The sequence below is a fragment of the Rattus rattus genome, chromosome 4 (assembly GCF_011064425.1).
Source record: "Rattus rattus isolate New Zealand chromosome 4, Rrattus_CSIRO_v1, whole genome shotgun sequence".
Taxonomy (NCBI): Eukaryota; Metazoa; Chordata; class Mammalia; order Rodentia; family Muridae; genus Rattus; species Rattus rattus.
The window spans coordinates 33,673,819-33,689,571 of record NC_046157.1 but is presented as its reverse complement, the minus strand read 5'-3'; the positions used below and the strand labels follow the sequence as shown (position 1 = coordinate 33,689,571).

The 15,753-nt window shown below is 42.1% G+C and overlaps 1 protein-coding gene across 1 annotated transcript in view; it reads right to left on the bottom strand.

Moving 5' to 3' along the window:
- Positions 1-3,293: 3,293 nt before the first annotated feature.
- The window catches only part of Myh15 (myosin heavy chain 15), a 135,905-nt gene continuing 123,445 nt past the window's right edge, over positions 3,294-15,753 (bottom strand). Inside the window, exons 39-41 of the mRNA XM_032899654.1 lie at positions 12,074-12,169; positions 10,781-10,915; positions 3,294-3,515 (exon numbers count right to left, since the gene is read on the bottom strand). Coding sequence (XP_032755545.1) covers positions 3,294-3,515; positions 10,781-10,915; positions 12,074-12,169 — 453 coding nt within the window. The remainder of the gene's footprint in view (positions 3,516-10,780; positions 10,916-12,073; positions 12,170-15,753) is intronic.

Genomic DNA, 15,753 nt, shown 5'->3' with positions numbered 1-15,753 from the left:
TTCATGAGTTGTGATATAATTAAAGCCATCATTAATATAATTGGCACATGAATTGAATTAACTTTAGCATATTTACTACAAAAGCAGTATGTGTCACATGTAGCCAGCTTTACAAGTGAGAAGGTATCATTTTGAAAAGCAGTATGCAATCAATGTCAAATGTGTATTCGCTTGCAGCCATTTCTAGCAGATGCCATACAATGTACACTGATTCAGATGTGAGTGGGACCCACCTGCAAAGCTAACATTTTAGTGTATACAGAGTGATCGACCTCTCAAGGCTCTTGTGTGCCAAACTGTGTGTGTGCTTTAAAAGAAAGACTATACTATTTAAAAATTGTAATAGTCTAATTTTTCTTCCACAACATATTAAGAATTTCCATTCTGCTGGACCTAGATAATATCAAGTTTCATGTTTGCAAGAGTAATAATACAAATGTAAATTAATTTAATTTCCTGGGGTCAGATACCAAGTCCTAATTTCTATACATGTTTAAAATTTACAGTCTGACTTTTCTGCTTGTCTTTGACAGACCCACTGATTGAATTTCAATAAGACTTGAAAGCACAGGCTGCGTCGTCTTTCTTCCCTACTTTGTCTCATTAGCTCACAAGGTAATTTCATTGCATATTATTTTTTAAATGAAGCAAGAGATTTTTCTTGTGTTTATGCCTATGTTTATGTCTCTGTATATAAAAAGTTGTATGTTCCAATGCCAATGTATCTCTAAGAGAATGTCAGTACCACTTGGAGCTGGAATTAAGATGGCCCATGGGTGTGGGTGCTGCATTCTGAACTCTAAGATCCTATACAAGAAAAAATTTCTAAGGTGTCTTTCTAACTCTGACATCCTGTCTTAACCACAAAGAATCAGGATGGGGCTGGAGAGATGGCTCTGCAGTAAAGAGTACTTGCTGCTCTTCTAGATGACCCAGGTTTAACCACACATCGTGGCTCATTAACATCTATACCTCTAGTCTACAAGCAAGGGGAGAGTCTAACATCTTCTATCCTCCCTGGGCACTGCACAAATATCCTGCATGTGTACACATATTCAGTAAAACAGTAAAACATAAAAATAAATAAAATGTCCAAAAATTATCAGGGGATAGCATGAAGGCAGCTCCCATTAGCATAGAGGAGGAAAATGCCCAGGGTTTAGAGGAGAAGCCAGAAGAGGATGATCTTAGGAGGAGATAATAACATGAAGATGTATGTAAAGGAAAGGGACAGTAAAAAACAAAAAAAACAAAAAACAAAAAAACCTGCTGGCATGACCATTCCATGATATGGTTAAGGGGAAATGTTTTACTGTCTATATGACAGAAACAATAGCCAGAGGCTTCCGGAAGAGTCCAGAACAAAAAGAGAAAGAAGTAAGCTGAGCACAGCCATAAGAGTGGACACTGAACATAGCTAGGGTTATCTGTGAGAGAGGGGGTGACAGCAAGGAATGGCAAACTGCAAAAGCACAGTCAGAACAGCAATGACAGTGGGGGAAATCCTTGCTTTTATAAGGAGAACAGATGTGCATCTGGGAGGAGGGAAGCCTAGGGAAGTGAGAAACCATGCAGTGACTTTGAGATGTATAAGCGCTGTGATACTGAGGAAGGGTCCAGACTGAATATGGATAGCAGATTCACCAGATCATGAGAAGTGGGGAGTGAGGTTAGAGAGTGAGAGAGGAGAAAGGGAAGAAGAGAAGAGAGGACTAGAGAGAGGGGATCTGGGGAAGATTCATAGGCAGAACCAGCAAGAAACATGTAGCCAAGAGAGCAAAATGACAGGCCACCATCGGTTTTACTATTCAACCACAGGTACATGTCCATGGAGAGCCATGTATCCCTTCTGCCAGAGCTGAGGGAAATTACTCCTTTTGGCAGATTGGACATAGTTTCACAAGTTCCTGAGGAATGTTGGCTTTTATCTAACCACCAGAAATCCTCCTAACATCCAGGTTGGGCTCATTTTTGGATATTTAGACTGCCTTGTATAGTTTGGAAATTTGGACTTGACAAAAGGAGGCAAAATCAGAAGTCATCCCACATCTTCCTAAGCAAATTAAGCCAAGGAGAATAATTTGTGGCAGACCACAGAGTTTAACCTACAGGACACAGAGGGCAAAAGAAGCCGGAGAACTGAAGGGGAAAAAAATGAAGACATTTATGAGTTGAGGGGAAAGTTTGTTATAGACATGCGGTAGAGCACAGCCAGAGGCATTTGGAGGGGTCCAGACTGAATATGGATAGCAGACTCACCAGAACATGAGAAGAGGGGAGTCAGGTTAGAGAGTGAGAGAGGAGAAAGGGAAGAAGAAAAGAGAGGACAAGAGAGGGGATCTGTGGAAATTCACAGCAAGAAACGTGTGGCCAAGAGAGCAAAACGACAGGTCGCCAAAATTGCTGACTTTATATAAGGATCAGAGAAGCTGAGAGAAGGGACTTGAAGCTCAGGGGTTGGAAGCTTCAGGGTAGGGATCCAGGTGAAAAGTGCTGAAAGGAACCAGGAGCCAGAATTCTATAAACAGGTATTGGAAATACTGAGAGACAAGGGAAGCCAGAGTTTGCTGTGCTATGTTAAATAGGCAACTTAGGCTTAGGTTAATGGAAGAATCATGTGTTCTTGCCAGAGATAAGAAAAATATGCCTTTTAGCAGCACAGAGAGAGAGAGGGAGAGGGAGAGGGAGAGGAGAGGGAGAGGGAGAGGGAGAGGAGGCAGAGGCAGAGGCAGAGGCAGAGGCAGAGGCAGAGGCAGAGGCAGAGGCAGAGGCAGAGGCAGAGGCAGAGGCAGAGGCAGAGGCAGAGGCAGAGGCAGAGGCAGAGGCAGAGGCAGAGGCAGAAGGATCATGCTTGTGAGATAGCCCATGGTAATTGCTACCAAACCTGAGGGCCTGAGATCCATTCCTAGGCTCTACATGGTAGAGAGACCAACTTCTACAAGTTGTCCTTTGATACACACACACACACACACACACACACACACACACACACACACACACACACCACGCTATGGCATCTATATGCATTGTGCATGCTTGAGTGGGCAAATAGCAAATAAATGTAGTCTTAAAAATTAAGAATTGTTCACATTCAAGACAACATCCTGAGTGAAATCGAGATTGCTATGCAGGTGTGTCATAATGTAGGCATAACGTATCCTCGGGGAGAAGTTGAGACAGATCGTGCAGCCTTCTTTTTCATGAAACTGAAGGACAAATACCTCATCACTTTCAATAAACCTGCTTCCAAAAGGCACCATCATTGACAGCCCCCATTCCCTTCTTTATGCAGCTTAGAAGAACCATTTGGCAATTTTGCCCCCACCCATGCCCCCTCTCCTGTTCTGTGGTAAGATGGCTGTTAGAAACTCAAAGTGAGAATGTTCTGCTGTCAGCAGCTTTCCTTTACTCAACCAAGACTTCAGTGTTACTTGGGCCAGCATGAGAATTGGATGCCTCCTCTCCTTGTCCAAGCTCCCCACCATCGTCATAAAGCTCCAAGCAGAGGAACTTCTCTGTGACGTTGACAGATCAGAACCCCTCAGACAGTGGGGTTCTTGGTTAGAATTCTTCACTAAGTACACACACTGCATATGTGGGCGAGCTACAGGGAGAGTGGATTTGAGTTATAGCACCTCCAGTTTAATAAGAGGAGAGAAATTAGGGTAGCTCTTAAAAGTATACTTTATTACTCCCTGCTTCTCAAAAGAGCATCTCCCAAAGATGCTTTTGGCCTCCACAGCCAACAACCTTTTTTTTTTGACCATATAAGTTTTACCTGAAAAAAAAAGTTACTTCCACAGAATTACCTTTGTAGAAGTTCAAAAATAGAGAGAAACCTGTGTTTCAATCTGTGAGCCAAAAAACAAAACAAAATAAAACAAAAAACAAAAACAAAACCAACAACTGTGTAGTGATATAAGTGGTATAGAGCCCAGGTTAGGAGTTAACGTCCAGGCACGGTGGGAAGATGGAACTGAGGACCGGTGGAATGCTGGGAAATGGGGCACTGTCTATTAACTTGGTGGAAACAGTAACCACATGATATTTCAATTCATGGCTCTGTTCATCTTTGCTCCATTGATAGTTAACAAAATTCATTATTTAAAATATCCATCCTAACTAGACAGTCATGGAAACTGCTCCATGAGGTTGAGTTTGCTGGACCTCGCCGTGCTTTAGCTTTTTATTTTATTATTTTAACCCTTCCAGTGGAAGACATTAGGAGGAGGAAAAGGACCATTTTCTAATGGTGTAATTATGTTTTAACTTAAAATTTTCAAAATATATTAAGAGAAAGTAAGTAGGAGAGTAACTTTGGTGAAGAGTACCCTGAGCACAGATCTTAATAAAGTAAGTAGGAGAGTAACTTTGGTGAAGAGTACCCTGAGTATCCATGGCCTTCACTGGATGCTTTCTGAAGGAGAGCCCAAGCTTGGAAGTCCTGATGGCGCTGTGGGGATACCAAGCACATCAAGCACGTGCCTCTCTCTAAAGTGTCAGTTTAGGTGAAATGCAGCCAAGAGCTCTGTTGTACATTTCAAACTGCTGCCTTGCATTAGACTCCTTTTGGACTGGAGGAAAAGTATCATGAAGAAGCTAATTGAAGACCATCCCTATCCCATCTCCTGACCCAGAGAGGCTTAATCCTCCATTCTCATCACAAAGGGGTTTTTCCACAACCTCTCATTCTCAAATAAACCTGAATAGACTAGGAAGATTCCGAAACCCTCCACGAAGCCTGTAACAGCTGATAAACCAGCCTGCCTCCATCTTGAGCCTGAAAGCCATCTTATCATAAGGACAAACTGGGTTCATTCCTATTTATGACTAAACCTCTGTTTCTCAAGAATTGGGCTATGCTCCACCTTTAACCTTAACTACAGATGGTTCTGCACTTCTTTTTCCACGAAATGGCAACCATGCCAACTGCTGATATGACTATCTGTTATTATAACTACATTATGACCACCTTGCATTATGCTAATGCTTTGTTTCTGTAATCTAATCCCACCATATATTTGGATGTCAGATCCATTTGGAAACTCCATATCCATGATATAAATGTAATTTTTTTCTATATCCATCTTAGGAAGAGTCAGCATGTATACACAAGTAGAAAAGCTTGCTTTAATTAATTTGGCCATTATGATTTGGGTAGGTAGTCTTTCTCCTGGAATCTTTGAGATTAACACAGCCAGTGGAACAGAGACCAGAATGAGCAGCCACAAAACTACATAAGAGCCTAGAGTTATGCTCAACCAAAGTGGTATAATGCTAAATAGAATGAAATTATATGTCCTATTTCTTGGGGCTATTGAAACTACTTAATGTATAATCAGGGTTTCTATTCCCGCACAAACATCATGACCAAGAAACAAGTTGGGGAGGAAAAGGTTTATTCAGCTTACACTTCCACATTGCTGTTCATCACCAAGGGAAGTCAGGACTGGAACTCAAGCAGGGCAGGAAGCAGGAGCTGATGCAGAGGCCATGGAGGATGTTATTTATTGGCTTGCGTGCTCCCGTGGCTTGCTCAGCTTGCTCTCTTATAGAACCCAGGACTACAAGCCCATAGATGGCACCACCCACAATGAGACCTCCCACCATTGATCACTAATTGAGAAAATACCTTACAGCTGGATCTCACAGAGGCATTTCCTCAAGGGAGTTTCCTTTCTCTGTGATAACTCCCGCTTGTGTTATGTTGACACACAAAACCAGCCAGTACACTTAGTATGAAGGGAAACTGAGAAGCACCTATATCCTTGAGAGCTTTCTTTAGCCTTGCAGTAGAAAGGTGTGCAAACATTTGAAAGGCAGCAGAACATCTTAGTCACTCCTTTTAAACAATTTGAGAATAACTCAAAAAGGCAGACAGATCAATATTTCATTGCATATGAAATGCTACTTTATAAGTAGTAAGAGCCTATTCAGAAAGCTGATATCTTTTTTCAGATGGAGATACTCATTTTAAAGGATACCCCAGGGAATAGATTTTCATTCTGAATTAGCTCTGTGCTCTGTACTTCTTATTAATTGGTAGAATATAGACTGCAAGATGAGCTAAGTGGGTCTTTAGTAACTCAGGATCTCCAACTTTGTACCTTTAGGAATCCTAAATTCAACAATTTCTAGTCCCGAGCAGTATGCCAGATGTGCCAAGCATCATTGGGTCACCTCGCTTTCTCATCACTTGCAGCCAACTGATCGTTCTCCAAGGATACTGTTTTCTCTAAGCCAGTGCGGACTAGAATGCTGGGTGAAGGCTAGTTTGTAGTCTTATTGCTTTGTAAAAAATGTCAATTCATTGATTGTAACAGAAAACAATAAAAACATTAAAATAAACAATAGCCTTAGCGCATCTCTTCTCCCTCCCGACCTTCGCTTTAACCAAGACTTCAGTTGATCATGCGCAGTGTCTGTAGGCTTCCCATAAAGAGACACTGAGGCTGGTAGCACTCTGGTCTCCCTCGGACTCTCAGCTTTGATCTTAGAAGGAAGAGCCTTTCCATTATGGAAGGTATTTTGTTTTGTTGACTTCTGCCCTCCACAAAAATAACTAAGTTTTTAAAAAGCGAGATATCAGAACGCCACCCCCCAGAGCTACTGTTTGTTATGTCTTCATCCAATTCATTGATTCTGGTCTACACAGAACCAAGGCAATGAATCACTTATTTTGGGTTCCTAGCTTTGGTGGCTTCAATGATTTGGCTTTTCTGACTTTAATAATAAACTTTCCCTTCAAACTGAGACAATACACCAAGGTTCACATGATTAATATGGAGTTTGAACTTTATCCAGAGGTACATCATGTTTTGTATTACTAAAGATAACATCTGACAACACACGCAGCTGATGGGTACACAGATAAGACTTGATCTCCTGAAAAGTCATCTGTAAACTTTGATCAAATCTTTTCAAATGTTCTACATTTCCATCTAACCTACTTCCAAAACTTGATCATGACTGCATGACTAGGTTTTCTAACATGAAGTACAAGCAATCATTTTTAGTTTTTCTATTGTAGCCACTAAATACCAGTAATTGATTCATGCTAAAAGTCACATGTGCTTTTAACCACAAAAAAAATGTATTAGGCATCATAACAAGTAGCATGAGGCTCCTCCCACCTAATACTGACAAAGAACTGGAAAGAAGAGAGTCCTGAAACAGCTGCATTCGGACTTCCACAGGATGACCTTCACCCTTCACCTACTGGCACAGGTCCCTCTCCAAGCTTAGTATGTTTGGTGCTCCTTAAAGCTGCAGTGTCTTTCCAAGTTAGTGTATCCTAATCATCCATAACTTTAAAACATAATCTAAATTGCATGTGGGAAATTTTTACTAACATATAAAGGGATACCTGAAAGAATACTAGACAACTTGAAATATGTTTTCACTATAGGAATAAAATTTGAACTGAGGATGACTTGTACAAAACTGAGACCTGACTCCTCTGCACATTTGACTGTTCGAGAAATGGGAATCTAAGATGATCTGGTACTGAAAAGAGCTATGAAGACGTGTGTGCTCCTTCCAATAAATCCAGGCCAACTAGTGTCAGTAGCTCTTCTCCAAGGAGCTTGTCCTTTATTCCAGCACTTCCCTGAGAAGGCTCAGGATATCCTGGGGATTAACCCACATTCCATGGCCTTTCCATGGGTTTCTTGGTTGATCTTCATCTATCACCAACACCTGACACCCACCCCAAAAAAAGATTATGGTTTCTGAGAAACCATTATTGAGGAAGTTCCAAAGACAATCTGGAGGAGGCATTTCACCAGTTCTGACCCCGTGAACAGGGAGCTGCTCCTCTTGCTTCCTACATCTGTCCCTAACCGGGCAAAGCAATAAGAGATAGTTGTTTCCAAATTGTCCTCATGCCCAGCCTCTACAGCAAGGCTAGGTGTTCTGTAGGTGATGGTGGTACTAATTGCCTTAGAACTTTACTCATGCCTGCGAAGTTGAAGGAGACTGGCAGGAAGTAGGAGGAAAAGGTCCAGGGGAGCTGGTTACTGAGAACTTACCTTGGGCCTGGAGTAATAATTTTTCAACTGTCATAGTGCTTGGGGTCCTATAGTGACCTTATGTACATACAATAGAAACTCCTCTATTTTTAACTACAAAATCTGCTACAGATTTTTGCTTGTTTCCCACTTTAGTCTAAAACCATCCAAGGAAAGAAATTCTAGAACATGCCCATCCTCTTAGCTCCACTGCCACAACCCAGAACCTGTATAAGCTGCCTCAGATTATAGTCCACACATGCATGGAGTCCACATGAGTCTTGATTAGGAAGGTCTACCTAGAAGTTCAAAGTACCTAACTATGGCAATGCCTGCTCCACAGTGCTAACAGAAATTTTTGTCAAATATCACCAAGATACAGGGATGATGTCTTAGTCAGGGTTTCTATTCCTGTACAAACATCATGACCAAGAAGCAAGTTGGGGGAGGAAAGGGTTTATTCAGCTTACACTTCCACATTGCTGTTCATTACCAAAGGAAGTCAGGACTGGAACTCATGCAGGAAGCAGGAGCGATGCAGAGGCCATGGAGAGATGTTATTTACTGACTTGCTTGCCTCCCCTGGCTTGCTCAGCTTGCTCTCTTATTGAACTCAAGACCACCAGCCCAGGGATGGTACCACCCACAGGGGGTCCTCCCTCCCTTGATCACTAATTGAGGAAATGCATTACAGCTGAATCTCATAGAGGCATTTCCTCAAGGGAGGCTGCTTTCTCTGTGATAACTCCAGCTTGTGTCAGATTGACACACAAAGCCAGCCAGGACAGACGAGTGAAGCAAAGTTAGATAACTTGAAAATACATTCCTCATCATGCACCAGACTCCATGAAGCATGGACAGAGAGTTCTTCTCTGAGTGCTAGGCATGGGGAAATGGAGGGAAGAAGAAGCATGCCTTTCTCTAACATCAAAATTGATGCTTATGTCGGTTTAGTCTTCTGTGTGAAACTTTAAGAGAGACTTCTCATGCTATTGAGAATCAAAAAGCCATCCATTGATCTAAGAGGCAATTGTGCTTCCTTTGGATCAGGACGTTTTCTTCATCCTCTCCTTAGCTTGCTATTCATGCTACATATTTATTTCTTAAAGGCTTGCTTCCAGCTGTCTTTTTTTTTTTTAATGAAAAGAAACTCCTTCTTCTTCTCGAACCTGGAAAACAGAATGTATGTCAGTGTATGTCACGACATTCCAGTGACTGGATGGCAGGGCACACTCAGACCCATGTGAACCCTTTCCAGAGGGAAGCAGGCCTCAACAGCTCTCCATGCCCCCCCCCAAAAGCAGGGGTTTAGGCAATTATCCACTAGCAGAAAGCAGGCTCTGGTGACTCACCCCAAGGACTTGCTGTCACTCTCCATTTCTGCCTCCCCTCCCCCACTGCAAAAGACGCTGCAAACACATCACAGGTTTGCTCCAGACCCGTGCATCAGAAAACCCCTTTCCTTTGTGCACAGCAGTTGAAGGATTTTAGGCTCTTATGTGAATAGGGGGCAATTAGTCATCACACTGCTCAGCAAGGTTCCCTGTTCATCTCCTGACAGAAGCAATTGCCGATTCACTTGTTTTATTCATTCTTGGACACAACTGTGACAAGGTGAAATGTGGGTGTGTTTTGAAGGCCCCTCCGTAAGCAAATCCTTCTGCGGCTTTGCTGGACAGACTCTACACAGGAGAGACCCCAAATCAGTGGGGTGACACTTCTCTAGGTAAGGCCAGCAGTCAAGCCACTCCCCTAGAGCCCTCTAACTGGGCCTTACACTTAAGGCAACCGTTCAGGCAGCTGTGAGATCTCTCTGGCCTACCAACGACTCAAATTTCTCAGACTTAGATCTCAGTGTCTTCCATGGAGCCAACTTTTAGCCTCCTCCAACAAGATCGATATTTATTATTGGCAATCCTGTCAGCTTACCTTGAGGGGCTACCAGTAACTCATTTACCAAAAATGAGTAGGCTAGGCATGTACCAAATTTTGAAAGTGAACAGAGGATACCATCTGTTCTGGGAACTGTGCTCACTGCTTTTCAGACATTGTATAAAAGGTAGCTACTTATTCAGTTTCTTCTAATTCCCCTCTCCTAAAGGCAGATGTCATTTCCAAACCATGTTTCAATAAACTCTCAGTGAGGACGCAGAGACACTTTGTTCCTGCCCAGCATCCATTTCTGAGTTCATTCTTGTTCCTTCCAGTTTCTCTTTACAGAGAAGCACTGGCCTCCCTGACATGGACATGGAAAGACATTTCTGTGCTTCAGGGAAGAGTCAGAAGTTGGATACTGGGACCTAGAAAGCAGGACTCCACAATTTGTGGTCGATGCCTGGCTCAGTTCTGACCACCTTCCCCCTAGTTTTCAGCTTGACCTGATACAAACTCACATGCTTGTCCACTGTGAAAGGAATTCACTCAGAATTTCAAGGTCTGTTTGTACTTTAGAAATCCCCTTTGCTCCGTGAATTCCTCAGTATTCTGCACAAATGAATTAAAGGTCCAAGGCTCAGCGCTCACAAGTTAACCTGGCATGAAGGACTTAAAAAATAAAACTAGAATGTTTTTCCATTTCAAGCGCTTATCACTTCCCTACTCCCTGGACACGCAGAATTTAATAAGTAGGGGAAGAACTTTATTTGAACTTGTTTGGCTATTAAAAAAAAAAAGATTTGAAAAGAAAAGCACGACATTCCTTGCTGTACTAACCCACGTGATGCCCTGAGCCCTGAGGCAACAGACGGTACAGCGTTTCCGAGGGATTGTACCTTTCTCTCACGCTCCTTCGCTCTAGCTCTGAGTTTATTGACTTGCGATTCTGCGGCCTCTGCTCTCTCCTTGGCTTCGTTCAGCTCGTGCTGCTGCTTCTTATACTTCGAAAGGTATTGATTAGCCTGTGCCTCCTGTCAAACGAAAACCACAGAATGTGAAGGTACAGCCGCTCCTAAGTGGCGGTCTCTGCTCTGAAACAATAGACTGGAAACCAGAAGAGGAAACAAACCCAGCGTGAATCAAATGTGTCGCTTGGGTCTAAGACATACAAGTTAGGCTTAAGAGGAGGAACGGAGGCTGGAGAGAAGACTCAACAGTTAAGAGCTATCTCTGCTCTTCCAGAAGACCCGGCTGGCTTTCCTGTTGAATACAGCTCACAAGCCCCTGTTAACTACGGTTTCAGAGCATCTGATGCCCTCTTCTGGCCAATCTAGGCACGAGAAAATCATATAAAGATTTTATACAAATCTACATGTAACGCAAAGTGCCCGTGCATATAAAGAAGAATGAAATCAGGAACTTTTGCTTTAAGAGAAGGAACAGAGATCCATTTTACAGCTGTTGTCCCCTGGAAATTCAGAATGGGTGAATATTCACCAACTGTATGACTTTCACACACTTGCATACTAGAAGCAGTCATAATTACTGGCTTAAAATCAGATTCACATCCTAAGCTACCCTCAGGAACAGGTGGTTGTCCTTTCAAATTATGCATTGATAAGTTATTCTTGGGCATAATAGACAACTATACAATTCAAAATTTCTTAAAATATCAGGCATAAATTAATACATATATTACTTAAGCTCTAATGTATTTGTTATAGAAAATTTGATCTGAGGCCAATTAGCTAAGGAGTAAGAAAAAGGACATTTAAATGATAGTGGGTTTGCTCACATTGTTGGCTGGGTTCATCTGAAAAAAAAGTGTATTACAAATTTTGATTGTGTTCACCCAAAATCTAAAGCTGAAGGAGACCCATAAAGAAACCCTACAAAAATTTGCCAATCCTGCATGGCACCCTGATTTTATCCTTGGCTCATTTCTGCTAATGTATATGTTTGAGTCTAGCCACCAGGTCAAGGGAGAGAGGTCTGGCTTCCTGCAGGGAAAGCAGCACAATTTTCTTGTTTCTCCCTCCTGTAAGCTATAGTGCTAATTTATATAAAAGCAGAGAATGGACAGATGCGGCTGGTGTTCAGACGGTTGTCTCTGCTGAGCAGTTTCCCAGGCTCAGAGCATTAACCGAAAGCAGTGGCTGGGAACTCCACGATGCTGAACTGGCACTTACGACTGCTTCCACCTGCTGTTTGTAACTCTGCACTTTCAGCTGAAGTTTGTCCGACAGAGCCTGCATCCTGCTCAGATTTTTCTTGTCTTCTTCTGCCTGAAATGCATAGATATAAATGGGAAATTCATTTGACAGATCCAACAGTGTGCAGTAATGTACTCCCTCCCACATGAGGAATTAAAGGTTGGAATTATATACATATATATCTTTTATACAATCTGATAACAGTGCATTAAAAGACACATTTAACTCTGTACATCCTGAGTTTTGAGACCGTCTGAAAGGCTCTGAGAAATGGCAACGACTTTTCTCTTGATCTTTACAGCCAGCCCACCAGTCTTTGCTTGAATGGAAGTCAAGGCCATTAGGTTTAGTATATTCTTCAGCCTTTTCATTCCCGATAAGGTACCCTTACCTAGGATTTCTTCCTAGGAATAACATTTATTATTACAAAAGCCACTTATGCAAAAACCCTCAACCAAACAAGTGAACCTCTGAGCTTCTGAATTGGCATTTGACTTCAGGTAATAAACTACAGGAAAGCTAAGTTTCTTGTCATTCTGTCACGAGCATCAGTAAAGGTGGTGAGCAATGGTTTGCAAACTGTGGATCTTGGTGTGGCCACCATCCTCAGTTCTGTCATTGTTTATGCTTCAGCTGGAGAAAGGAGGCATGGAGAGGTAGAGTTTCTCAACAGTTCTCCATGGAGTCTTTGACATTCTAAGGAAGAAGCACGTTGGTGTGACACTTCATGTTCCTGAACCCTCTTCCCACACTGCTAAAAACACTGCAGAATTTTCAATCCAAAGCTGTTGAACCTCCAAAGAAATCAAGTGTCTCTTTCTTCTGAAGAGTGAGAGACTAATTTAATAAAGATCTACTTCTAAGTTCATTTCTTTACTGGCTGTAGTTTACCTCTTCTATCAAGTACATTCCCCCAAAGACACTAAAGTCAAGTGGTAAAGGCTGACATGAGAAGGTCTTTTAAGACCTCCAAAAGAGGGGTTCTAATAGAAAGTCATAGGATGTGTGATCCCCGAAAGAATGATGGATCTCAGATCCCTTTCCTGGCCTTGAGAGTAGCATCTTTTGTTTTATATCCACCAAAGCAACAAGAACAACATCATGGGTCACTAAGGTCCTCTGTCATAGTGATGACAAGCTGACTTTACAGTGTGACATTGGTCCTCCTCCTACTCTGTAAATTCCCACTTCAAATAGGCTTGTCTCCCTCCCACAGCATTCTGCCTGCTACTCCTTATATTGGTTTGGCTAAGCTACGTCCAACACCTGACCACATTTCTGTTTGTTTGTTTGATTTTCAAGACAAGATTTCTCCGTGTAGTCCTGGCTATGCTAGAACTCACTCTGAAGATCAGACTGGCTTCAAACTCCCAGAGATCCATCTCTTTCCACCCAGCATCTTTTCAACACCTGAAATCAGCCTCCCATCCCTAGTTCTGTCTGACACTACAATTTGATACTAATCTTAAGATTAGCCAAGCCCTGAAGAAACACATAGGGTTCAACCTGGTTGGGGAGCTGAGGCTAAACTGTGTTTTAAATAAAATCTCTCCTCCACTTTCAACCACTTTAGAAGGATGAAGAAATTAAAAATTTTATAACACCATCTATATACAGCAAATTCTAAAACCAATAGAGTTAGTTCCTATTAACTTACCGAGGAGACAGATATAACAAAAGAGACCAAGCAGAAGTAAACTGGAAAAAGCTCTAAGTGGGTGCTTCTCCTGGGATTGTTCATCCCACTGAGAAGGTAAAGCCTCAGATGTGAAACCTGAGTTCACGTCTCCCCCTTCAGGCATCACCTAACCGTGGTAGTCATGACTGTGTGTTGGATGTCCCTTCCAGAAAAGAACCTGTCATTCAGCTGCAGGAAGTGCCATCACATGACAACTATCACAAGCAGGGACTTTTGGAGTCAGTCACAGCAGTGGCACTGAGTCAAACAGTTCCAGGGAATACCTGGACTTAGTAGAACAGGTGAGCCAAGTGTAACTACTGCTGCCTGGCCATCTCTGCCTGACAGGAGTCTCCTATCTAGGCAACTTCCATGCTGGAGATTTTCTCCACATTTCCCCAGGGCCTTCTGCAGCTACCTGGAGGCTCGCTTTGCCCCACCCAGACTTTCACACTTGGTGGCTCTCAGCCTGCACTTTGACGTGCCATCTGTCACAACCTGCTCAGAGTCCATCTTGCTCTTCAGAGCTGTAGCTGTCAGAGAGTCCTGTGCACTTGTAACGCGATCCTGTCATCTTGGCCCTGAGCATAGGCCCAACACTGCGACTTTAACTTTTGCTTCCCTGTCCCTAAAAATAAAGATGCTGTGTCTACAGTAAAGCGCATAAAGTGTGAATAAAGTCCGTGTACAGATTCTTGAATATAGGACGTGTCAGAGACAAAATGAGGTAGCTGAGTGGACAGTGGAAGGGGCACGGTCAAGCTTTACCTTCTAGACAGTGAAAAGCTACCAATCTTAGGCCTTGCATTCCTGGAACATTTCTGTAGGCTCCTAACTTGACAAATGGACAGTTAGGACAAGCCGTTAAATTATTTTAGAATAAGATCACACTCAGTTGCTTTTCCAGTGTGCAGTTATAGACTCTCCCCAGAGGAATTTACTTGGAAAAGAAGATCACAGTTGTGTTCTTCTAATAATGACATTTTCCCCCTAAGTGACACCTGTGAATGTTCTATCACAAAAATGCTGCCCTATAGTCAAAAGTTTATATTGATGTTAGGAGGATGAACTAAATTGACTCAGAATCAACTTTAAATATTACTTTAAAAAAGGCACTAATATCAATCAGTGTGGGGATCTTTATAGACTACTTTCAACTCACAGGGTTCAGTTCTAACATTTAAGTACTGCTCAGTGGGTATCTTCTGACTTCATGGTGGGAAGTTATATGTAACTGAATGCATATACTTGAAACACTGCAGAGACACATGGGAAAAAAAGGGAAATGCACTCTATGGAGTCCCTGGGACTCTCTGCTTAGCCAAAGGGCATGTGTGAACAGCATAGCCTGAAATCTTTCTCATGAGAACATAAGTCAACAAAAGAAAAAAAGAGGGAAACAGAGAACAACTCTAAGTCAGGACGTGGGAAACATCAATACTGTTGAGGAAAAAAATTAATCAGCAGCAGAGCAAAAATGCACTCTTTGTGAAAGTGAAAATAAAATGCAGGTTTGGTTTTGGTTCTATAACAGCTGTTCTCAACCTGTAGGTTTCAACACCTTTGTGGGGGGGATTGAACTACCCTTTCATAGGGGTCAGCTAAGACCATCCACTATATTAGATATTTACAGTAAGATTCATAGCAGTATCAATGTTATAGTTATAAAGTAGCAGCAAAAATAATTTTAATGCTAGAGGGTCATGACAACATGAGGAATTATTTAAGGGTCATGACATTAGGAAGGCTGAGAAGCACTGTTCTAAAATGAAATATTTACAGAGAAAAACAATAAAAACAGTTCATGGACAAGAAAAAAATACATTATTAACAAATGATGTCCCACTCCATCATAATAGGAGTTTCTCAAATTTAGTGCAGAGTCACAAAATGCAGAATCTCTAAGGTTGTTACTTTTTTTTAGTCATGCCAACTTTGTCTTTCAGAGCTCATTGTTTAAAACAATGTCAAGCTTATC